A 26,025-nucleotide genomic window follows, 5' to 3' on the forward strand; every position below is an offset into this window, starting at 1 on the left:
TTACATCTCAAGCCGGCCGTTAGTGTTCATCACTGTTTGAAATTTCCCCCTGGCGCCTACAGTGAAAACACACGACGAATGCAAAATATATTGCGCGATTGAATGGCAGTATATAAAACTCTACTATTTTCATAAATGAGCAACCAGAATTGAGACAAGAATAACTCTCACACAACATCGCGGCTGACTAAGAAAGACACAACTTAGTATCCCGGTATGGCGCGGTTTGCGTGAGAGTGGATACACAAAAAATTGAGTTGAGTTTTAATTTGGTTATTCATGTAAAATGCTCATACTTATTTGATTGTTAATAATTTGACTGCTGTAGTCAATTAGGAAAAAACTATATGATAAATCACTTTCTTTTCTTTTAAAGCTTTGTACCACCAGTTATTCGAGATTCCTATGATTGTTTATCTAATTAGAGATCAATCGGACACGCAAATGAATTACCAGCATTAGCATAGCATATTGAGGTCATCTATTATATTTTTCTTATAATGTCCGTCGATAATGGATCGATATTAATAGAAACAATAATTACAATAGTTTTTGTTTCCACAATTCCAATTCCACAGCACAATTTCTGATGAACCATAATCGTTTTGCTACCGTTTTGTTATTCGTTCGCAAGCGTGGTCAAATTGCTACTTGGCTAGTATTATTTCACCCAGCCAGACTGTTGACATTCATCTAGAAAAATGTGGCCGTCAGAACAAAGGTGGTTGGTGCGAATCATTAACTAAAATGTCAAGTCATACACCGGTGGTTTCTTTTTTTAAAGTCATTAGTGATTAAAAATAGCAGTATTTTTTGCCATAATATGCAGTGGAAGTTATTATGTCGTCACTGATGCACGGTACTTAAATTAACAAGTCGATGATGGCTTTGCTGAGACGAAAGTTTGTCTTGAAGATTTAGTCTAATGCGTCTATCGACCATTCGAAAGATGCGTTTGCGTCGAGTGACGTTAGTACCGCCTCGTTTGATGGGCGCCTAAAATAATAGATGATTAGTAGAGCGCAATCCACATGTTGTTGGTTTAATTCTATATTTAAACTTCTGTGTTAGTCCTGGTCGCCGTATTTTGTTGAACCTTGCTGTTCGTGTTCCCTGATATTGGTGTCTGATCATTGACGCGAGAGTGTGAGGAGTTCGCTGAAGAAAGGTTTATGCACATAATTGTCCGCGTCAAATCATAATACAACTAATTACTCATTTTAGCATGTTCAGTGTTCAAAAATAGTCATTAAGGAATCCCGCAAATATATTTAACAATACCGGAGACGTTAAACTGGAAGTAATAAAAAACTATACGAAACAGTATTTTTATTAAGCCAGTATAATTTGATTGTACGCTAAATGTGTATTTTGAAATTGTCAAAAGTGTATTTAGATGTAAAATACAAAACTGACAGTAATGTTTAGTCGAAGTAAGCAATACATAAACTGAAACATACCTAATCTCTCTGATACCGTTTTTATCATTGCTTATTTGAATATTCTTGAATCAATGTTTAATTATGACGCTCGCTTCCTATAGAAACTCGAAAATGGATCATTTTTTAATGAATATTTAAAAAACAATCGAAAATACCAAAACTAAACTATTTCAACAACAGTAATCTTGTGATGTTTTAAAGTGTTTTTAATTCATCCCTAATATTTATTATTTGTGATTTACACATTGTAAAACACGGATAAAACGCCATTGCCGGTACCATGATTAAATATCATGAAACCATGAATCATGTCAATCATGCGTTATTATTCATGATTTCATGAGTGAAAGGATTGATATCATGAACAATAACTCATCTCCCTTGAAAATGTTCATGATATCAATCATTTTGCTCGTGAAATTAAATGAGAAGACATGTTTCATGATTTCATGAATTTTAAATCATGGTACCGGCAATGGATTTTGATCCGTTGGATCCAACAGTTTTGAAAATTTTTTAAAACTTTGTTTACAAATATCGCTTTATCATGCAGCGCTCAAAACTTATAGTACTATGTATAACTCAAAAAGTTTCATCATGTTAAAAAAACCTTTCATTCGGCTCTTTGTTCTGTAAACACATACATTCAGAGCCGCCGAGAGGCAAGGGAGAAAGGGAGGAATCCCCCCGGGCCTGGGTTCTTCCAGAGGGCTCGGAAATTCGAAGATTCAAAATTGATTTTTCATTCTTCATAACTAAAGATAAATCAAAAATCGAAACAAATTTGATTACTTTGTTTAAATAATGTATTGGAAATTATCTCGATTCGATGATATTCTCTTGCCCACAATGTTTTTTAATTGTCATGTTAAGGGGCGGGTAAAATTGCAGTCCTCACGGGCCCGAATTTTCTCTCGGTGGCCCTGCATCCATTTGCTTAGTTCGTTGAGCCAAATCGAATGGTATATGAAACTCGGCCGTGCATGCATAAAAAATATTTTCCAAAGTTTGTGCGAACACTATACCTATTCATATGTTTATGTTTCGTCTTCGACTCATCAGTGCGTTAGCAAATTATGTTGAACTGCTGCGGCAATTCCCCGGAACAACATAATCCGCTGAGCACACGTAAAGTTAATGCTTTTTGTAAGACACTTTTTTATTACACAGGAAGTGTAACGTCTAAACTGGCGTCTCGAACGAAACCTATACCTATTTTTACGTAGGATTACGTTTTTGTTTTATATATAGGGATACAAAATCAAATTTCGGAAATAAGACCGTGCAAACATCTACAGCTCTACCAATTTTATACTGATTGTCGATATCAGTACACCTATAGTACACCTTTACGCATCGAACAAAACTTGAATTCAAAATGAACAATTTCTAATTTTACCTTTGACATCATTACATATTTGAACAGTCACATATCAAGAATTAAAATTTGATCGACTTGCACTCTGTACAAATCGTTAATGTAGTAGAGAAGGTATCTGTGTTCATTAGCAAATGGACCAACTGTGGATTTATTTTATGCACCGTTCGCCTCTCACGAGAGGCAATGATTTTCAATGTGTGTGTGTTCTTATTTACACAAATCCCCTTCACACAACCAGAATCGAACGCCATGAAGAAGAAGGTTGTCGTAAATAGCAAGTGAGCCATTTCATCAACAACAACAAATTAAACGGTCTTTTTCAGAGCATTCTAAATTCTCAAAGCAATACTTTCAAAGTATATTTCACGAATACTTACAAATAAGTATATGTGGAGCTCCATAAAAACAGCTACCTAAATATTCAAAACTTAAACAGTCAAACGTTAACAGTTCATTACAACCCTATAGAAATGTTTTGTAGTTTTGGAAAAAAACCTAATTTATGAGTTATTATTGGTTATCTCATATTGTTAAAAATTTATTCACAACTGAAATTCTGATCATATTTCCGATGGCATGGAGAAGGAATTGTGTTGTCATACTCGGTAACATGTAAATAAACTGTAGCATTATTCAAACAACTGAACTCAATTATTCAGCACACCTGCACTTAAATGAAATGTGTGAAAGTTTCTCATTTTATGGTATGGAGCTGAGTTCGATTGGTTGAACTCATGTGTCTTGTAAAAATTGTAAATATAATGTATTTTGAGCAAAATTTTCTCAGTTTACTATATTATATATATATATATATATATATATATATATATATATATATATATATATATATATATATATATATATATATATATATATATATATATATATATATATATATATTTGTGTGTGTGCGTTAGCTCACTTTCATAGATGTAATGGATGTTACTGACAACATTCGATGATGTCACGGTCACGGCATTTTTCCACTTACTTTTCTTTCATTTTCCGGTCCCATACACTTTCGTTTCACAATTCGATTTTTGGGTGCACCGTATGTGCTGTTAAACCGATGTCCGATCAATTATAATCTCGTTCTGACCTGAATTATAACCATCATACAAGTTCTCATTTATTATTAGACTTGAGGCCTGCGCTTCAACAAATTTCAATAACTTTAGCTTGTCTTTAAAATGCGTTATTACAAATTTTACAAATACTTTACTTTAAAAAAAGGCCTAAATAAATAATTCTATATATGTTTATTCAATTGAACAAGAGGATCCTGCCAATTTCTGTACTGCTTTACTTACTTTGAAATTATGTTCGATTGTAGTTAAAGCTCGATTTTTCACTGTTGTAATCGATTGATTAATTCTAACTGTCGTCCTTTTAATGAAATCTTGTTTGAAGAAAGCAAGTTGAACGAATATATATTTACACGTCCATTGGACTATTTCAGGAATCGGCCAACAAGTTAAAAGGTTCCCAACACCTGACCTTTTCGATATAGTTCCTGTGAATCAGATTAAAAAATAAAATTTGAGGATAATCTTAGCCAGTTTTACGAAAGGGATATAGAAGCAGTTAATAATATGAGCACGGCTATTCTATTTTTAAGATTATTTAGTCGCTCAGTGGACTTCCAAGTAATGTGTGAATTCAAACATATTATTCTGGGAAAAATATTACTCACATTTGAGAACTAGCAATTATGGCTTCCAATAAGAAAAAAAATCCAACATAGGACAGTTATCTGTTTGTACAGGGTGATTTTTTAAGAGCTTGAGAACTTTTTTAAACAATAAAACGCATAAAATTTGCAAAATCTCATCGGTTCTTTATTTTAAACGTTAGATTGGTACATGACATTTACTTTTTGAAGATAATTTCATTTAAATGTTGACCGCGGCTGCGTCTTAGGTGGTCCATTCGGAAAATCCGCTTTTTTATCGACAAATTTTGTTCAGCGATGAGGCTCATTTCTGGTTGAATGGCTACGTAAATAAGCAAAATTGCCGCATTTGGAGTGAAGAGCAACCAGAAGCCGTTCAAGAACTGCCCATGCATCCCGAAAAATGCACTGTTTGGTGTGGTTTGTACGCTGGTGGAATCATTGGACCGTATTTTTTCAAAGATGCTGTTGGACGCAACGTTACAGTGAATGGCGATCGCTATCGTTCGATGCTAACAAACTTTTTGTTGCCAAAAATGGAAGAACTGAACTTGGTTGACATGTGGTTTCAACAAGATGGCGCTACATGCCACACAGCTCGCGATTCTATGGCCATTTTGAGGGAAAACTTCGGAGAACAATTCATCTCAAGAAATGGACCGGTAAGTTGGCCACCAAGATCATGCGATTTGACGCCTTTAGACTATTTTTTGTGGGGCTACGTCAAGTCTAAAGTCTACAGAAATAAGCCAGTAACTATTCCAGCTTTGGAAGACAACATTTCCGAAGAAATTCGGGCTATTCCGGCCGAAATGCTCGAAAAAGTTGCCCAAAATTGGACTTTCCGAATGGACCACCTAAGACGCAGCCGCGGTCAACATTTAAATGAAATTATCTTCAAAAAGTAAATGTCATGTACCAATCTAACGTTTAAAATAAAGAACCGATGAGATTTTGCAAATTTTATGCGTTTTATTGTTTAAAAAAGTTCTCAAGCTCTTAAAAAATCACCCTATAGTTATTTGATATGAAGCTTACCGCACATACGGTTAGAGTTGTGCCCAACTAACGCAAACAACGATAACCACATGAAAAGTGAAAAGCAGTTACACCACCTACTCGTCAAATCCGAACGGAGCGAATCGTCGATAGAAAAGTGAGTGACTTGCGTGAATCTAATTTTATACCAATCTGTGCTAAATCAGATGAGTGCGCCTCTTTCGGCATAACCTTGAAAACGTATAGATTCGGAGATGGTTATTCTTACCAAACCATGACCAGTGAATGGTAAAAGCCATACAGTTCCGAATATATATTTTTACGTACTCATAGACAAATTTACTGCACCTACGACTGTTTGTGTGTTAAAGTCAAGTGTAACTATTAATGGAATGGAAGCTAGAAATCTATGGGAAAATGTGCATTTTAATTTATTGTGCCAGAATGGCATGCCGATCTTCAGTATTTTTTTATTCAAAATAAATGACTTTCAACAGGAAAGATGATTTCTAAACGTATCAAGGCCAAGGCAAGCACTGTGTTGAACATTAAGGTTTTTTTTATTCGTATAATAAGTACATATTCCATTTCGATTTCTTCGAATTTCGGCTCATCAGTACTTAAAACAATTCAAATTGAATTGCCATTTCTAACTAGCAGTTCTATTTAAAGCGCTAAGCAGACGCAAAGTATGTAACACGAAGTGCCATATCTTTTTTGACGTCTCGGAGACTAAATGTTCAAATTCTGCGGCGATCAGCAGCCGTTCGTCACTCATTTACGATTCAAACTATATAGTATTACCAAGTGTTAGAGTTCCGGGCCCTTAGAGCGCTTGTCTTACAAGCCGGGTGTAGCATGTTGAAGTCTCGATACGGAGGGATTTTTGGTGTCAGTAGGACTGTAGCACTAGTCACACAATTGATCTTTTCCTTAAGAACCGGCTGAGAAGTTTATTGAAGAAACCTATTTTAATCCACCTAGTGGTGTAATGATGCCTTTCTCATATTACTCATTACATCATAAATATAACCGTGAAATTCGCGAAAACAACTGTTTATTGAATAGAAATAGGAAAATTTGTTCGGACCTAATCTCACAAACTCTATAAATTCTGTTTATCCTGTAGTTCCGGAAATAGTATCCACAAAAAAATTTGGAATTCCGTATGAAACTATAAGACTTTTCTTTTGAACCTATAAGTTTGTGAAAATCGATTTGGCCATCTCCAAGAAAAGTGAGTGAGATCCTTTTTGCAGTTTTTAATCACTATTTTCAATTCTTCCAAAACCGGATTCAGATGAACGGAATAGCCGAAGTTGGTTCGTTTGCTACCAACAAATATGACCTACAAATTGGAACAGTTTTGAACGTAGTTGAACTTATACTTACTATCTCATGCTCTATTTTGATTAAACCAATTAAACGAAATCTAGCAAACGAAACGAACCTGCGTCTCTGTTACTTCTGCATATGTAAGTCAAGCTAAACAGCATGAATCAGCAGCATAAAACATGTAGTAGGATTATTATTATTATTGTTATTATTATTATTATTATTATCATTATTAATATTATTATTATTTTTATTATTATTATTATTATTATTATTATTATTATTATTATTATTATTATTATTATTATTATTATTATTATTATTATTATTATTATTATTATTATTATTATTATTATTATTATTATTATTATTATTATTGACATCACTACACAACGTGTACGAAATAGAACAAAGCACGCCTTGTTCGTTTTGTGTTTTCTCCTTCTTCTGGTGTTGTACATATTGTCACTCTATATGGCGATTTGAAAACTTTGACACTCATCGCCCTGTAACTGCGGAACCGGAAGTCGGATCCGAATGAAATTTCACAGTAGCTTTAAAGACAGTATGAACTTTAATTCAAATCATGATTTGTGAAAATCGGTTCAAGCATCGCAAAGAAGTGAATCGAAGTGAATTTAGTTTTAGGAGTTTTTCTTCTCCACTTTCGGTGCTCTCGGAACAGGAAAAGAGGGGACCAGTAGTGCCGAATAAAGTTTTCATGCCCACAAACTAACAAGCTCTGCCAACTAGAAAAATTTATCAGACAGTTTTATGGGATTTGTACCTGTTTTTAACCATCGTTCGTGGAAAAATACTAATAAAATTGGTAATTTTCCACTTATTACGTTTTAGTTCCGGAACCGAAAGTGAGATACAGATAAAATGTTCTACAATTTTTTAGGATATTATAAGACCTTTAATTTGAATTTTAGTTTGCGAAAATCGGTAGAGTTGTTCCAGAGATAATTGAGTGTGAACTTTTTCTCTAATTTTTACATATGACCGTATAACTCCGAAACCGGAAGTCACATTCAAATTTAATTCGATAGCAAGCTATGGGAACATAATACCTTTTATTTGAATCTTAGTTTGTGAAAATCGGTTCAGCCATCTCCGAAAAAAATGAGTGCATTTTTTTTTCATTTTTTTTGGTACATATCATCCTATATCTCCGGAAGCGGAAATCGGATCGGAGTGAAATTCAATAGCAGGCTATGGGACTATGAGACCTTTCATTTGAATCTTTGTTTGTAAAAATCGGTTCAGCCATCTCTGAGAAAAGTGAGTGTATATTTTTGTTACATACACACACACAGACATTTGCTCAGTTCGTAGAGCTTAGTCGAATGGTATATGACACTCGGCTCTCCGGGCCTCGGTTAAATAGTCGATTTTCACAGTGATTGCATAGCCTTTCTATATAAGAAAGGCAGAAAGTCTAATTCCACAAAAACAATCGAATATCAATACTTTGCTTAGAGTACAATTGCATCACGGGATGTGTTTATCAATTTGTTGAGTAATTGTAATTTTGTCAAACTCAGATCTGTTATCTTTGTAGTGGTAGAATCGTAGTGGTAGAATCGTAGCTTTACAAATAGGCATGTGCACTTTGAACTAACGTTAAACTCTCTCGAAAGCATTGAATGAGTAAATCAATACTCTTCTATTTCCTTTTGATTATTATAAAACAGCGTTCGGTATCGTTAACGTGTCCTTTATATTTTTAAGACCGCGTTTCACATGTTCGAAGTACTAGAGCACGATCGACATAAACATCCATAAGCGCACGGTGGATTTCGAACACGTTTTTTCCTTTGATTGAACAAGAAAGAACATAGGATACCGAAAGAAGCCGGAAAATAATTAAGAGTACTGGTACAAAGCAAGATTTTGGACCATAATAATAAATATATTTAACTGAAGAATGCAGAACGTAAGAAACGAATAATACTTGAGAGTATTTTGATAGACAAAGTAAATGGTTCTATTTGCACTCTCAAGAATAAAAACAAACAAACAAACTCTAATTTGATTTCAATGAACTTAAGAATTTTTTTTAAATACTCTAAACGGAAAACTCATTATTAAAAAAATGCAGTATTGAAATTGTTGCTTCTTGCCGTGGTTATCTCAACTAAAAAGTTATTGATTCTACTATCGATTCTGTTGATTTTCTCAGAATGAGATAATTGAATTGTTGTTTTCGCATGCTGTCAATTCTTCGCGACGTCAATTTAAACTCAGATAGGAGGCATGAAAGATAATACGTTTCTTCATGGTTTCGCTAATTTCGAATAGTTAAAATATATGTTTTGTTATGTTCATTGACACGGAACTTGATAAAGTAAACTGTGAAGCTTTAAAATCAACAAGTCAAATTTACCGCTTGAAGATGAATTTTGCAACAATGAGCTTAGTGAAACATCACTTAACATCAAATGATTACATGTTATAAGTATAATGTATGTTTCATTTCCATACCCATTAAATTTTCAAAATTCTTCTTTTCAATAAGTCGTAACTAATGTAAAAGGTTCCAAGTAACTAACATGCAAAATGAAACTAGATCTGCCAAATAAAACATGAAATGATCGTAGTAAAAAAAAATAGGCCCCGTTTATTTTGTACAAGGAAACGTTGTTTAGTATTTGTTTTCATAGCACAATTTTTATTACCATTCGGTTTGATCAAAAAATTGTGCTATTCATTAACTGCTTACTATAGATAAAAAGCAAAGTCTTGGCATTACATTCCTTTTGTGGAATTTGACCTTTCTGTTTCAACAGACTTCGCAGCCGATTCTCAGTGTACAGAATCATTGCATGGCTAGTACTATGGATCCTACTGACACTAAGAATCCTTCCAGGTCGAGACTCGAACATACGACAACTGACTTGTAAGACCAGCGTCCTATGCATTGAACCGCCAACCCGGGACGCTTACTATAGATACTTATGGTAATAATAATGCATTACAGTTTAGTTTTCTGCCTAAAAATTACGAAATTTGTTTTCATAAACTATTTTTTGATTGCTCGACTCGGCGTATTCAAAGCATCAGGTGAAATTAGTTAAGGATAATTTAATCGAACTTACACTGGATTAGATTAGCCAATAACATAAGTGGCTGAAACAATGAATCACCTGCATGAATGATTCAACTTGCTTGTTAGCTATTTTGATCATTTTTACTGTTGTTTTGAAAACAAAATTGTACCAAACCGATAGGTTTATCGAATTCATAAAGCCAACTAATATTTCAACGTTCGTCAACATTAGTAGCCATTTCATTCCACCATCTCTCTGCATTTCATGAATATTCAAGAACTGGTATGAAATCTGGTATCTAACTGTAAGCTTACCTAAAGTTCAAAATATGAATGGAAATAATGTTGACTATTGGTCATGATTGCAATCGACGAGACATTGAACATCGCATTTGTGTTAAAACATGCTCATGCTGTTTTGCTAAATCAGGTGAATTGTATTGAAACTATTGCCAATTGTCATTTTTTTCTTAAACGCTCTTCCTAAACGAAACTTCTTCTCTAGAATAGAAAATCTTCATTCATAGGAAAAAAAACGAAACAAATGCATTGCAATTAATTTACAATGCAATTAGTTAACCATCAGTTAATTCATGATACCGAAAAAAGCTTCATCTCAGTGATGCGTGAAACGTATTTTATTGTTAACTAACCATTTTCGGCGAACTAAAAACACTTATGAAGCTAATTTAAGGTAGATAAAAGGGAAACCGGAGTAAAACGGCATCACTCATTAGGAGCAGATCTCAGTTAGATGCGATTAACATAAAAACGCAATGAAATAATGAATTAGCGGTCGATGGTGAGCATCAGTTAGTTTTGAAATCATGTCAAAACTCAAGGCTGCTCTCATGCTTTCCTTCAATTTGAGTAGATTTCAATATGTAACTGTTTAGCAAAACAAATTAAGTTTTTTTTCTTCAATGAGTGCACAAGCTCGGCGCTCAAAATTAGTTTTTGTACTTCTCATTATCTTTAAAAGAAAGCCCCCGAATTAGGTTTTGAATATTTAGTTAGTTGGCTTTTTATTATAAACCTGCATTTAAATTTAAAAAATGAAACGATTAGGCTCTTCATTTTGCATTTTTCCTTAACAGTCTAGTTCAGTAAAATTGGTTAAAATTGTGTGATTGAGTAACATTCGGATATTTTTTTATATAGTTACTTGCGGAGTAGTATCTGTTCGCACAAATTACATTGTCAACATACGAACTAGACACCGGAAAAGATTGATAAATTTTAAGTACGTTTGCTATTTTCTTGATGTTCACCAGAATTCACCAATCAACTCATCAATTGGCATTCGATCGTGCTATCGATGATCGCAGAGGTGCAGTGCAGGGCATCGATAGCTGCATTCGTGAAGTTTTCTTTTCGGCTTTCGATGTACCGGTTTCCTCTTTCAACGGGAGAGGAAAACAGTAATCGACAAAAATTTATGTTTCAATCGTGCGCGAACTTTTTGAGGTGAAGGAGTGCAATTGTGCTGTAGCTTCAAACGGAACAGATAAATCTGTGTGTTAACAAACGTGTGTGACTGAATACAACTTTAGATTGTTAAGGTTGACATTACAAATTAGTATCACACACATTCACTTTTCGGATCGTTCGGTGTCGAGTACGAGAGTGCATAACAGTTTATTCAACACATGCAAGGTTATTGTTTTTAGAGGAAAGCCCAAGAAAATTGTAATCGAAGTGAGTGTTTGGAAAAATTTTTATCATTTATTCAAACGAAGTGCCAAATATAACAGTTCTTACAGCTCTTATCAGCAATCATAATAGTTTTATCCAGTGTATAATTGACCAATTGTAAATTGCACCATATTTGGTTAAATTATCGGCTCTTTCATTACCTAGAATGGAGCAACGAGCTATGACCAGACTATAGTGATTTGATAATTATTATTCAATATATCGTTCAGGTACTGTCTTATTTTTCTGTTTTGCTTGCCATGTTTGAGCGAATTGCGCTTAGACTATCTGTGAAGAAAAAATAATGGTTTGGAGATAATGTGACAACTACACTCAAGCTATAATGAACTACTGCAAACACTGCTATATAAACAGATGCAGGTTCTTGAAGCCGATATGAGGCCTAAACATTACCATTAAAAATACCAAACCCAGTAGCCTCTTCAATTTGTGATCCGTCCGTGTAAAACATTTTCTCACAGTCAATATGACTGGATTTACTTGAAAATATTTTTGGGAATCCCATCGAGCGTAGGCGATTCGGGATTCCACACACTTCGCGCTGCATGGATGTGTCGAAAAATAACGTTGAGTCAGGAACATTTAGGAGGCTGTCATGGATAGGAATATATCTTGATTTCCTGTGGCATGTGGTTAAAATATACTGTCACTAATCTTGTTTGAGATTGAAGCTCGACTAGTCTTTCGAACTTATCAATAACTAGGGGATTCAGTTCCTCACATCTTATTAGCAGTCGTGATGAAAGCTCCCAAGAGCGATCTTTCAATGGAAGAACTCCCGCCTAAGGCGATTCGCAAACAACGATACTGAATTCGCTCAAGTTTAATAATATGAGAGCTTGCAGCGGAACGAAAGCAAGCACATCCATATTCCATCACTGAAAGTATCGTTGTCTTATACAATTTTATTAGATCTTCCGGATGAGCACCCCACCAAGATCCTGTTATTGTTCGAAGAAAATTTACTCTTTGTTGGCATTTTGTTATCAGATACCTAATGTGTCCTCCCCACGTGCATTTGGAATCAAACCACACCCCGAGGTATTTGAACGTCAAAACGTGTTGAATCATTCTTCCCATCATATGAAGCTGAAGCTGCGCGGGATCATGCTTTCTTGAAAAGACGACCAGCTCTGTTTTCTTCGCAGAGAATTCGATACCCAGATGAACAGCCCAAACGGCCAATTGTCTTAGTTTGCATGAAGTTACTAGACAGCTGTCAATGTCGTTCACGTAAAAATTATAGAGGAGCGGACTGAGGCATGATCCTTGCGGGAGACTCATGCAGCTAATTCCGAATGTTGTCAAATCGCCATGTGAAAAATGCATGCGTTTCTCTGACAAAAGGTTGTGCAAATAATTATTTATAACCGCTCCATGTTGGTGGAGCTTGTGAAGATGTCATTCGTTGTTTTTGAGCGAAGGTAATTTGGATGTCAGACGAAAACAATGCAAGGCAATCATTAGTCCCTTTATTTTTACGGAAGCCAAACCGTTTCTCGAAAATAGCTGAATCGATTTTCACAAACTTAGATTCAAATGAAACGTCTTATGGTCCCATACAAATCTCCTGAATTTCATTTTAATCCGACTCTTGGTTTCGGAATGACAGGGTCATATGCACCATAAAGGTGAAAATACTGTCTGTAACTTATTTGACCGAACCGGTTTTTACCATGTCAAGTTCAACTGAGAGGTCTCCTGATACCATAAAAATATCCCAGCTGTTATTGAGATCCAACTTCTGGTTTCGGAGATAGGGTGCTAGTAAAGTAAAATACCAATTTCACGAGTATTTTCATAAGCAACAAGGTGAGAGGTAGCAGATTCTTTAAATTGGGTATTAAATATCTCTAGAGATAGTTTGCGGATCAAGGTAGTCTAGGGCCAAAAGATCTCATATCATATTTTCATAAAATTGGTCTGATAGGCCCATAAAATATACAAGTCCGGTTCTAGCATTACAAGGTGAAAGTTTCCCAAATTTAAAACCGTCATAGAAAATCGTAAAATATCTGCAAGGGTTGAAGCTTGGTTATCGATCAAAAATAAAACTGGTCGTGGTGGGCTCGGAAATGGTGACCGATAAAGTGATCGTTAATGTGGGTTCTTGGAAAGATGAAAATTCGAGGAGCATTTTTCACTCGTGTATTTTTCCATCTGATCATCAACATTAACATAACATCCAATTTCGCCCAGAAAAAGATAGCATTTCCCGAATATCAAAGTGCGCATTACTCTACGGTAAATTTATAACTCAACCAAATAGGCCCCGCACAGAATTAAGCCAACTTTTCCGAACAAATGTTTTCGAGAACAATCGCGGTTTGCAAAAACAAAAGTAAGGTTACAGCGTCATATCATTTGGGTTTGGAATACCCTTGCTAGCGGTATCACGTTATTAGATATTGGTTGTAAATTGATCCGCGTTAGACATATTAATTCACAAATACAGAAATTTTCTCATACGTCCCGAAAAAAGAACAAACTTACTTCTATACTAACGACAACACAAAAACACCAGAAGCTTAATCGGCATATGGGCGACCAATTTCCCCAACAAAATCACTATAGATGTCGCAACTGCACATAATAGCTTTTTCATAAAAAATACTCGGCCAACCACCCCGGTCTTCCCAATACGACATATGCGTTAGTTGTACAAGGTGCTTCGGCAAGGATTATTAAAAAAGGAACGAATAAAAGAATATTTCTATAATGAAATAAGGAACATTCTAAGCAGACTAGAAATAGGAATTTATTTGCCGTCACACAAACAACTATGTGATTATAGCAATTTACTAGCTAGTTTTAAAATTCGAAGCCTTCAACTTTTTCGGTACGTTCATGAAACTTACTGTTCTTCTTTTTCTTTACGTTTTCTTCTTGTTTTTCGAGAAAAGTAGGGAGCGAACGATTAAGTTTAGCAACAAGGGACTCGACTAGAGGTTGCTCTTGAATTTCAACTTCTCTTTCTGAGCAGCCTAGAGAGTCGTGTAGTATCTGTAGCGGTTCTTAACGGGCTAAGAATAACACTACGGTTCACCTGTCCCGGTGGTATAAGTCCACCAAACAGATAAGCCGTGTTCCATCCGGCGGGATTATTTCAACCAAGAATTGATCCACTGGTTTCCTGTTCCATGTCGTAAAAGGCCACTAAAACGGGAGCTTGCAAGTCAAGGTGTATTTCCTTTCCGATGACTGAATGACTGCAGGAGCCTAACAAAGGCAGTCGTAAACGGAACATTTGTGGGCTTTACCTTTTAGGAGCTCAAAATTCGTGGCTACGCACTGATGAGTCAAAGAATAAACGTAAAACAAATTTGAAAATGGGTATGCGCCACTAGCATAAATTTGGGGGTAAAAAAGGTAAGCTTTTTCCCCTTGAAATTATCAAAATCTGTTCGGCTAGCTAGCCGAAATCTGTTTCGTCCGAGACTTCAGTTTAAACATTACACTTCGGTGTAATAGCAAAAAGTGTTTTGCAAATAGCATTAACTTTACGTCTGCCTAGCGGTTTATGTTGTGCCCCCAGGTCGCACAAGCAGTTCAACATAAACTGCTACGCATTTATGAAATTGAAATTATTAATTTGAAAATGAGTATGTGCACCTAGTATTCATTTGGGAGTAAAAAAGGTAAGCTTTTTGCCTTTCTCTATAGAAAAACGTATTAGAATTGCTGGAAAAACTGACTTTTGAACAGAGCCTCGGAGACCCATAGTGTTATATACCATTCGACTCAGTTCGACGAGATCGGAAAATGTCTGTTTGTATGTGTGTGTGAACTTTTCGAAGATATTTATACGCGCTCAATTTTCTCAGAGATGGCCGAACCGATTTGAACAAACTTATGCTCGTTTGAAAGCTACTGTCGGGCCATTGATCAAGTTCAAAGATCAAACGGCTGTGACTTTTTGTTCCGGAGATATGATGGTATAAGTGGTGTAACCGACAAAACGCGTTGTATTTATACGCGCTCAATTTTCTCAGAGATGGCTGAACTGGTTTTAACAAACTTGGGCTCGTTTGAAAGCTACTGTTGGGCCATTGATAAAGTTCAAAGATCACATGGCTGTGACTTTTGGTTCCAGAGATATGATGGTATAAGTGAGGTAACCGACAAAAAGCGTTGTATTTGAACGCGCTCAATTTTCGCAGAGATGGCTGAACCGATTTTAACAAACTTGGGCTCGTTTGAAAGCTACTGTTGGCCATTGATAAAGTTCAAAGATCACATGGCTGTGACTTTTGGTTCCAGAGATATGATGGTATAAGTGACGTAACCGACAAAACACGTTGATTTTTACCGCTCTTTTACATATAAGGGTGCCAATATTTTGGGATCACTTCTAATTTCGTAAAGCGCTAGCGCTCAAAAGTTTAAGCACCTCGAAAAGTGTCCTCATGCAAATTTAGAGCTAAATCGGACATTAGTAAGAGGTGCTGCCCGGCGGTTAAGGTTTGAAAATTTTCGATCTTGAAAAAGCACCATAGGGGGGAGTACATGAAGCGATGACTTCATATTATTCATATTATATGAATTCCAGTGGAGCCAAAGGAGTAAATTTATTTCTATTTACTGGATCATGGTCCGTGCACAGGAGGGGAAGGGGGGGAGGTGGTTAGTGGTTTTAGCGCCCCCTGTCTGTATTGAACTTAAAAGATTTTAGCAGATTGTTTGGCATTCCTCATGAGGTGCCGAATTAACATCCGCTCATACATATTGCAAATTGTCCTGCATTAAATGTGCATTTGGCACCTGTTGACTCACCTCTCCTACTTCACATTTCCCTTCCATGTTTCTTTTATCCTTTTCTTCCCATCAGGAAAATGATGAGAAGCACGCAAGACACAAATCTCCAAATAACTAGCGAAACGTACCACTTGAGCCAATTACTTCTGATTCCTGATTGCTGAACAGTAGCGCTCGACTGTAGGTGGAGGACTCAAATGAGTTTTTAAGTAATAAACAATAAGACGGCATTCTGTAAATTTACAGATTTTTTAGATTTTTTAATTGTTTAGTTAGGTTTATCGCTTCATCCTTCAAAGGGAGGATAAAAACAGTGAAGACATGAATAAAGTCAAGAAATATAGTGTATGACAAAACAATTTCAGTGATATGTCCCGAGCAAAGTAAAACAACAAAGTGATGATAAATCGAAATTACATTATAAATATGTATCAATATTCAGTCGAAAACATAAATTGAGTTCAATCATTTATCAACGGATGTAATGATTAATTCGATTCATTGTGCTGCCCGAATCTATATTTCAACTGGTGTTCACATATCCAGTTTCCAAAATAGTGGTACGTTCTGACTCAATTTGTTAAGCAATTAGTCATTATTATGCGACATGTTGTGATTAGTAACGTTTCATGGAAGGTAAGGCAGAAAGTTTTAAATTTATCACAACTGTTTCCGCCATCACAGCCCACTGAACTGGAGATCAACAATATCTCAATTTTGTGTTGCGTGAATTTCAATCTTAAAAATTTAAGCAATAAACGACCAAAACCCGGAATGAAAAATCGCAGCCCGCTGTAAAATATTTTGGGGCGAAATGCATCCGAAAGAAGTTTTTGGATTTTTGGATTTTGGAAAATCAATCACAGGAAGTGGTCAAGTTTTGGTCATACATCTCGTTATATCAAAAGTTGCACGAAGTAAAAATGTAAGAAATGAAAAAAATGGTGGACTGTCTTATGCAGCTTTTCTTTGAGCCACATCAAGCACCCTCATATATAATTTAGCACCATCACACCGAGCACGTAAAAGCTTCATGTAATTCTAATCGAATCGTTGCACAATTTTTGTCCTTATCTTTGCAGCCTGGTCCCATACCTGGTATGCGACCGCCTATGGGAGCTGGATCACATCAGCCAACCAAATCCGCCAACTCAATGGGTTTCATAATGCCACTCTACACCATCGGTATTGTTTCATTCTTCATCTACACAATACTGAAAGTAAGCACTTTGGTGATTGTTATTAACACCATAACGATTTTATACAAAAATAAATACAATTCAGTGGAATATGTTATCATACGATTATTTTTCGACTCAATAGCTCGTATTCAAGAAGACTCCTCCTACGCCTTATCCAGAGATAAAACCAGACTCGACGTTCAGAAATGAAGTCTTCACAGAGCCATACATCAAACGACCTGAAAGTGGCAACACGAAGCTGGGTAAGTTAATCTTAGTAGTTTTACTGAAATTAATCCATTCATGTAAAATGCACCAATTCAGAACTAACGGCATTCGCACATATAAATTCGCCTTCAGCTAATGCCATGCCCTCACATGACTCTTTCATCCAATATAAAGTAAAAACATTTTGCCACGTATACAACCATTAACCCAGTACTATATACTTTACACAAATGCAAAGCCTGGAAAGATCACAGCGCAAGTAAGATGATCTTGGTTTTTATTTTTAAACTCAAACTCAACACAATAAATAACAAATAAAGACATTTCAAAAAAACTACATGCATTAGTTTCTCCACGTGCCCTTCATACATAGTCTGGGCTAATCCATTATCCACTTCAGAATAGTTATTACAAATTTACTAGTGGGGACCGTTCAGCGAATTTGACGAGCATGAAATGTTTTTATTTTTCCTATATTGAAATTCACATCAGACAGTAATTACGGCTATTTATCCAACCAATTATCCTAGATTTGTTTTAGTCCCGATAAAATATCTAGAAATGTCCTTTCGAACTGTTTCGTATAAAATATCTAGATGAAGGAGATTATGATGAATTCTGTTCACTTAAATAATTTTCCAGCGGAACTAACGGCTTACGTAAGCAAGAACTTTTGAATGTTTGGCCCCTGTTTGCCCTGCGTCCCCGTAAAATAATACTTATATAATCTTTGACGACGTTTAACTTGTTTGTTAATAACGATTCTAACGTTTAAATCTTGAGCTAAAAAATCCTTCTAAATTTTGTTTGTCTGAATCCTCAAACTGAATGTCTTTTACAATTATCACTGACATGTAGCTACTACAACATTACTAACAAAACTGGTTTCAATTGTACAAATATTTGAACATCATTTCTTAGCTGGACATTACCTGGTATTAACTTCAATTCAAGAAATAGTGAGTTTGTCATTGCTTGACTCATAGAGAAACGTTGTGAGACTACTGTGAAAACCGGAATCTCACAATCTTGCATCTATCTTTTACAAAATGAAATGAACAATTTTACTGTTACCTATATCAATGATAGTCGCAGTAAAAATACTAGAATTTTGATTTTTGGTCATATCTTTGAGTTCGAAACGATGACTTGTGCGTTTTATACACAACATGTTGCCCAGCTAGAAGCTTGAAAATAAAATAATTTAGTGTCTACTATATAATCATTGAATATTCGATATATGTAGCATGTTACCAGTCTCCGGCTGAATTTATCGGAGATTCCTGGACCGATTTTAACAAACCTACACACCAAAAAATTTTATAGGTGACTTTTTTTTTTTATTCAATAATATAATATAATATTAAGGCACACTGCTTAAGCTCTAAGATGCTTATAGGTGACTTGATCCCTCATACAATGTAATTCATAAAGACCTAATTTGTCAAATGACGGAAAATTTTATTCGTAATGACTTCAAGTTAGATTAGCATGAATTTTACTGTTTTCGACTGTAACTAGCTACTATATGCGACTGTATGAATTTAAATGCACCTTTTACCAGCCAAGCAGATGTGTGCTTCTGTGTCTCAGTCGATTAACAGACGTACTTTGCGATCCAATGATTCTCGGTTCAAGTCGCGGCGGTCGCCATCAGTATTCATTCTTTTTTTATTTTAATGAATTTCATGTTATTGAATTTTAGACACAATATTAAATATTCTTCCACGTAAATTTGCGTGAACTGCGACGCTCCATTTATGTGCATCTAATAAGATGTGAAATTTTTTAAGTGTTTTTACTTAATTTTAAGTTGTTTTGAATCTTTTCTTACATTCGTCCCATTGTTGTCAAAACACAAAGAGCAAAACCACCCAACAGTGAGAGTTTCATTCAATAAGCTAAAATTAAGTATACCGCATTCAATCTGAAAATGAGTCTATATGACTCAACAGTTGAGTGAATATAACTTACTATTGAGTAGATATAATGCATTTTCATGTAATTGCCTTGTATTGTGAATTTTCAGATATCTGTTCAGTTTAGCTGTAAATGAGAAGAAAACACTTAACTTCATTCGGTAATTTTTCTTCTTTTGGCGAGTTGTGAACAGCAGAACTACCGAACATTCTCATTCTACTGATATATCAATACAAATAAACATTTGTTGACAGCAGTACCTTAAGGTACCGCAGTGATGAGATGTTAAAGGTTTGAACAGCTGAAATTGGTAGTCCAATTTAAGTGTGTATTACAAACAAATGCTTCAGGCATGTTATTTCTTGATTTTGTTTCACTGTTTCTATGTTTTAAAATAAATTTTAAATTAAAATACATTCCTTCCCCAACTCTAACTTTTGTTCTAATTATTTTGAAGAATAAAGCAAAATTCTTCGCACGATCCATTACTGTTGACTCGGTAATTCATTTTTGCTGATAATTACTCAATATATGTAACGATTACCGAGCCGGGTCATCCCGGGTTGGCGGTTAAATGCATAGGACGCTGGTCTTACAAGCCAGTAGTCGTATGTTCGAGCCCCGACCTGGAAGGATTCTTAGTGTCAGTAGGATCCATAGTACTAGCCATGCAATGATTCTGTGCACTAAGAATCGGCTGCGAAGTCTTGTTGAAACAGAAAGGCCAAATTCCACAAAAGGAATGTAATGCCAGGACTTTGACTTTACCGAGCATATGGCGGTGCAAATCGAATTGTATTAAAGATAACTACAATATCTAGACAATATTCTAAAACTAATGAGCTGTGCTAAGAAATGGTATTCATTGCGATATGAGTTTCTGATTATGTGTACAATTGAAATAACGATGATATTAGTGCTTATGGCTTCAAAAGCAATGCTAGTATTTAAGAAACAAGTGAAGTAATTAATAGTTTGTCGATCTCAACTAATAAAATTTAATATACATAACCTCATTGATGTTCAATAATCAATTTGAATTAGTTTAACATTTTGTACCTTTAGCTGCTCCAAGACCTTCTATTCCACCCCATTGTGTTTTGGTTGTTTAGTTTTTGTTGTTGGATATCCTACCTTTTCTCATTCTAGGACAACCAATCATCAATGCAGATAATGGTGTTCCGGCGTCAACTGTACAGGCAGAAATCAGTGGTGACTATGAGAAGCTGGTTTCGAAACCGGATCGTCCTGCAACGACAGACGCTGACGTAGTCCAACAGGAGCGAAATGCTCAAGCACTGGAAAAGAACTATAACGAGGAAGTTATCACCAACGATGACTTTGTACAGCTAAGCAACGATCCCACTACCGAGCAGGTAGTTGATGGATTTGTTGTGCGGAATGACGAAGAAAGAACAGTACATCAATATTTCGAACAAGAAGTGTTATCAGAAGTAGAGGACAAGCTTAACGAAGCGGCAGAAGCTGCGGCTGTTAAGCTAGTAGAAAAAGTTATCGAACAAGCCGAAGCTTCCATTTATCAGCCCGAAGAAGTGGAGATACCTTCACAATCTATGGACACTGTTGAAGAACCCCACGCAACACAGTCGACAGAGGATAGTAATTATTCTGTAACGGATAGTATCCCGGAACACACAGAAATTCTACAAACACAAAATGAATCATATATAGAAACAGGTGTGTTACAAACTTCTGAAGTAGATTCTGTTTCTGAGGTTAATCAAGAAGGAAATGACGTAGTAGATATACTACCTACCGGAGAAGAACCAGAAACTGAGAGTGCAACTTCCACCGTACATATTACAAACGAAACTGGTTTTAAGACGAAAGATTCAGACGATGGTTCAGTGACATTGGATAGCAGAATCAAGGAGATTGAAGTTCAGCAGATCGAAAAACCAACACAAGAAATCGAAATATCGAAACATCCAGAGGAACAAGTAAGCGAAATAGTTAAAGTACTCCCAGTAGAAATTTGCACCGAAATATTAGAGATTAGGAAAAGTGTCGACGATGAACTCACAGAAATAGAAGGTCCTTCGGAAGTATTGATTACCGCACAATCAGATGAAGAAACTGTGATCAAACAAATTGCGGCTCATCTAGACGACACAACTTTTGAGCAGCTAGATCCTAGTGCTGTTAACGAATCATTGGAGCAAATAATTGTTGAACCCAGAGCAGAAGAGTTAGATGAAGAATCACCAACACAGTTGGAAGAAACAATGAGCAAACAAACAGACATTGCATTGTCTACCGAAGTATGCGAAACCGGACCTATAGTTAGTCAATCTGTATCACTAGAACACAGTGTTGAATCGTCGGACGTGGAAAATCAAACAAGTATAGCTTCACAAGAAAACGAAGATTTTAGCAAAAATTTCACTGATGTCGAACAGTTGAAGAATGAAAGCGGGCCGGTTGCCAATGTTGAACACTCGACAGTTCAGGAAAGTGTTGGAAAGCCAGATTCAAAAAACCAAATAGAAACAGAATCCTGTCAAACAGCTGATCTAGAACTGGCATCCACAACGGATAATTTGAAAAGCTTGATCATTTGTGAGACAGATTCGGAAACGATTCTAGATGCAGAAGAGTGTGCAATCCAAACGATAGCAGCAAATATGAATGAAACGATAGTGAAACAAGCGGAAGAGGAAACTTTAATCGCATATGATATGGTAAATGAAATTCTGGAGCAGGCTGAAGAAATCGTTAATGAACAGATTCCTGATGAAGCATTTGAGCTGCCAACCTTTGACCCTGTTACACAAAAACTAGTAGACGGTCAAGTCGTAAATCGATATGATTTTGAAAACACGGGCGGTACCGATGGTGAATCATCAAATGTTGTAAAACCATTGATTGAACAAGCCGTAGACAAGAAAAGCTTGAAGATTGATATAATAGAGTCGAATGAAAGTTTAGATGATATTCCATCGAAAGATGATTTAGTACAAGAAATTATTCAAGTTTATGAACAACCGTGTGAAACAACGCAAGCGTTAGATGAAGAATCGACTGTTCAACTAGAAGAAACCGTTGGCGAGCATATGGATGCTTCAATGCCCGAAGAACAGGCTGTTTTGCTGTCTGAAACTCCCGAACGTTGCATTGAATCGTCAGATTCCGATATTCAAGCGAGCTTAGTTTCACAAGAAAATGATGATACGCAAATAAATTATACTCAAATATCAGAAAGCAACGTTGTTGATCAGCTGAAGCTAGAAAGTGGATCGATAGATGATGTAGAACACTTAGAAATTGACGAATCAGAAAAGCATTCGAAAGAAGAATCCTCTCATGTCAGTACAGCAATATGCGAATCCACAACAAACCGTCTTGAGGACTCGATCGTTTGTGAGATAGAATTGGAAACGACTCCAGATGCGGAAGAATGTGCGATCAAAACGATAGCGGCTACGATGGAGGATTCGATAGCGAAGGATGAAGAAATTCGGGTAGTCACGGAAGAGCTGGTGAATGAAATACTGGAACAAGCGGAAGAAATCGTCAATGAAAAGGTTTCCGAGGAGAATTTTGAGCTGCCAACTTTCGATCTCGCCACAGAAATACTAGTAGACGGTCAGGTTGTGAACCGAATTGATTCTGAAAGCACGGACACTGTGGACGGAAAACCATCAACAATTGTAGAATCACTGAGTGAGCAATTCGTAGACAAGCCAGCTAGCACAACAGTTAGTGAAATAGAGACGAGTAGTAGCTTAAATGATGCTCTGTTACAAGACGAGTTTGTGCATCAAACGGGTCAAGTTGACGATGAACCATTGGAAGGTGCTCAGGAACAGTCAGAAGTATCTGTTTCTGACGAAATATCAAATGCCGTATCCAACGTTGCTGTAGTTTGCGACGCAATAGTTGAATCTATTAACTGGCCACTAGAAGAAATTTCCCAGCCGACTGAATTAATAACGAGTTCTCTTCATGAGGTTACAAACATTATCGATTCGACGGAAAATACAGCTTCAGAATCAGTTATACCTTTGGAGTTAGATGATACAGAAAACATATCGGTCATCACAGAAAGTCATACGAAAAAGCGCGTTTCATTTGTTTTAGGTCCTAGTGAAGATTCAGAAGAGTCATCTTGCAGTCCAGAAGATGAGAAAATGAGTCTTGATTTGGCAGATAAGACAGCTCCTAATCTATCCGAGGAACAGTCCGTTTCATTCCAAGAAATATCTGACAAGTCAATTGAGATAGAATCGCAAATCGTGGAAAAAAATGAAGATATGTCAAGCACTCAGGAAGAGGATGTTACCGATTTAATAGATGAACAGACAAATATAGGCAAAACATCACCAACAATCGCAGATTCTGAACAAGAACCTCTTGAGTTGGATGACAAAATAATACCGAGAGATGATTATGAAACTGTTGAGAGATCCGACAGTTCTGAGCACGTAGATGCTTCAAAAGACGAAACATCCCCACAGGATTTTGAAATCAAGGATACCGCTATGAATTTGGTAAACGAAGAAATCATAATCGCGACTCAGGAGCATATTACTGAGCAACCTTCTGCATCTCTCATCACTGCTGAAATGATTCAAGCTTCTCTCGACAATCAACCAAAAATCCCTTTCGAGGAGCCCTTCATTACTGTTGCCGAAATCAGTGAATGCACAGAGCAGCTCAGCTCCGATGATGTAGATATTAAATTAGAAGATGTCGGTGCTGCACTGAAAAATGATCAACCGAATAAGTCTGACGATCCAGTGGAAGTTGAAATAGAGTTTAAGGTAGAAGAAACACTCATCACTGTCGACAGTAACATTAAAAATATCCCCGACACAGTTCCGGAAACCGCGCCTATAATCGAGAACGTGTTGGAAATCACCGTTGATAATAGCACACAATCTTCGAATTTTGTCTCAGCTGATGAGCCTGAGAACAGTTTTTCATCTGCTGTCCCGCTTGTTGAACAAACAGTAATATCCAAAGAGAGTGAGGCTCAGCCAGACATAGCTGATCCATCAAGAGATGAATTAGATACTCTTTCAGAAACTCTTATCACTACCGAAGATCTAAACGATTCCAGTTCCAATGAACCAGTTATTTACAATGGCGATGAAGCTTCCGTAGAAGTAGTTGTAATGAGTGACGTTAGCGGTGAGGAAAAACAACCAGTATATGCTTACAGGCAATCAGAGGGATCTTCTGAACGAGGACCAACAATAGAAGAGGTAGCTGATGATAGTGTTACAGCGTCAGTTGAATGTAAAACTAGTGAAGAACATATAGTAACGGTTGAGGTTGATAAAATGGACTCATCAGAGTTGATTTCGGAAGTGTCTGATGAAGCTACAACAGCTACTGCAAGTGCTGAGTCAGCTTCTTCTGTAACCGTGGTGCCACTTTTGGATGTTATTAGCGAAAACCAAGAAGACGTGCAGCCCATAGAATCTAAGGGGGAAGTCATCCCTGAAGCTACTTCCAGTACGCAGGTAGGAACTGAGGAGAGCCGTTGTAGTCTTGACAAATTAGAGCATGCTGCAAAAGAAGCACTAATCGATCGCACACTGACCGAGGCTACGGCCGTGGCAAGTGAAATTGAAGCAATCGTTGACCAAATCATCTCGGAAAAGATTACGCCTACTACTTCGCCGAAAGCCGATAGCCAAGAGGTCAATGACTCCCAATCTGTGAACCAGTACGCACCAAAGACAGTAAGTGAGCCACAAAGACTATCTGCTTCTGCTGCTAAAGTAGTCGAAAGTATCCTTGTCGAAGACAAATTTTCGGTGACGAGCAGCTCTGCGCCAACGGTCCCTGCAAGTAGTTCCTGTCTGGCCGAGGCCAATAACAGCATTAACCAATTGAAAATGAGTTCTGATACTAATCAACCTGCTACTTCCTCGAATCAGTCACAAACAGCACCACCATCATCTTCATCACCCGCCATTGAACTTAACTCATCCAAGTGCGACAAAGAAGATGAATCGGCTGTTGGTATTACAAGTAATATCACAGAAAATTCTAACCTAGTAGAAAACAGTCAAATCTTCGCACATCAACTTAGTCCTGCGCACAGCACTATTTCATCCAGTAGCAGCACCTCTACAGCTATTACACCCCAGGAGCCTCCCGAAAGCAACAGTTGTGCGACCGCCATTGACCAAGTACCGACCAGTGTCAGCAACGTTACTAATCCTAAATTTCTTACTCTGAATCTAGTTAACTATAGTCCTAGTGGTAGTAGTGGTAACAATAGCAATAGCTCGACCACCGCTTTGAATATGTCGCGTACTGCTGCGGATACTGCTGACGTTGCCGCCGTTTCCATGGACAGTAATAACCAA

At 36.6% G+C, this 26,025-nt stretch overlaps 1 protein-coding gene across 1 annotated transcript in view; it reads left to right on the forward strand.

Annotated features, from left to right (window-relative positions):
• LOC131439437 (uncharacterized) overlaps positions 1 to 26,025 on the forward strand; it is a 45,096-nt gene that overhangs the window by 13,672 nt on the left and 5,399 nt on the right. Inside the window, exons 5-7 of the mRNA XM_058610432.1 lie at positions 17,435 to 17,572; positions 17,676 to 17,796; positions 20,831 to 25,170. Coding sequence (XP_058466415.1) covers positions 17,435 to 17,572; positions 17,676 to 17,796; positions 20,831 to 25,170 — 4,599 coding nt within the window. The remainder of the gene's footprint in view (positions 1 to 17,434; positions 17,573 to 17,675; positions 17,797 to 20,830; positions 25,171 to 26,025) is intronic.

Source organism: Malaya genurostris, chromosome 3 (assembly GCF_030247185.1).
Source record: "Malaya genurostris strain Urasoe2022 chromosome 3, Malgen_1.1, whole genome shotgun sequence".
NCBI lineage: Eukaryota > Metazoa > Arthropoda > Insecta > Diptera > Culicidae > Malaya > Malaya genurostris.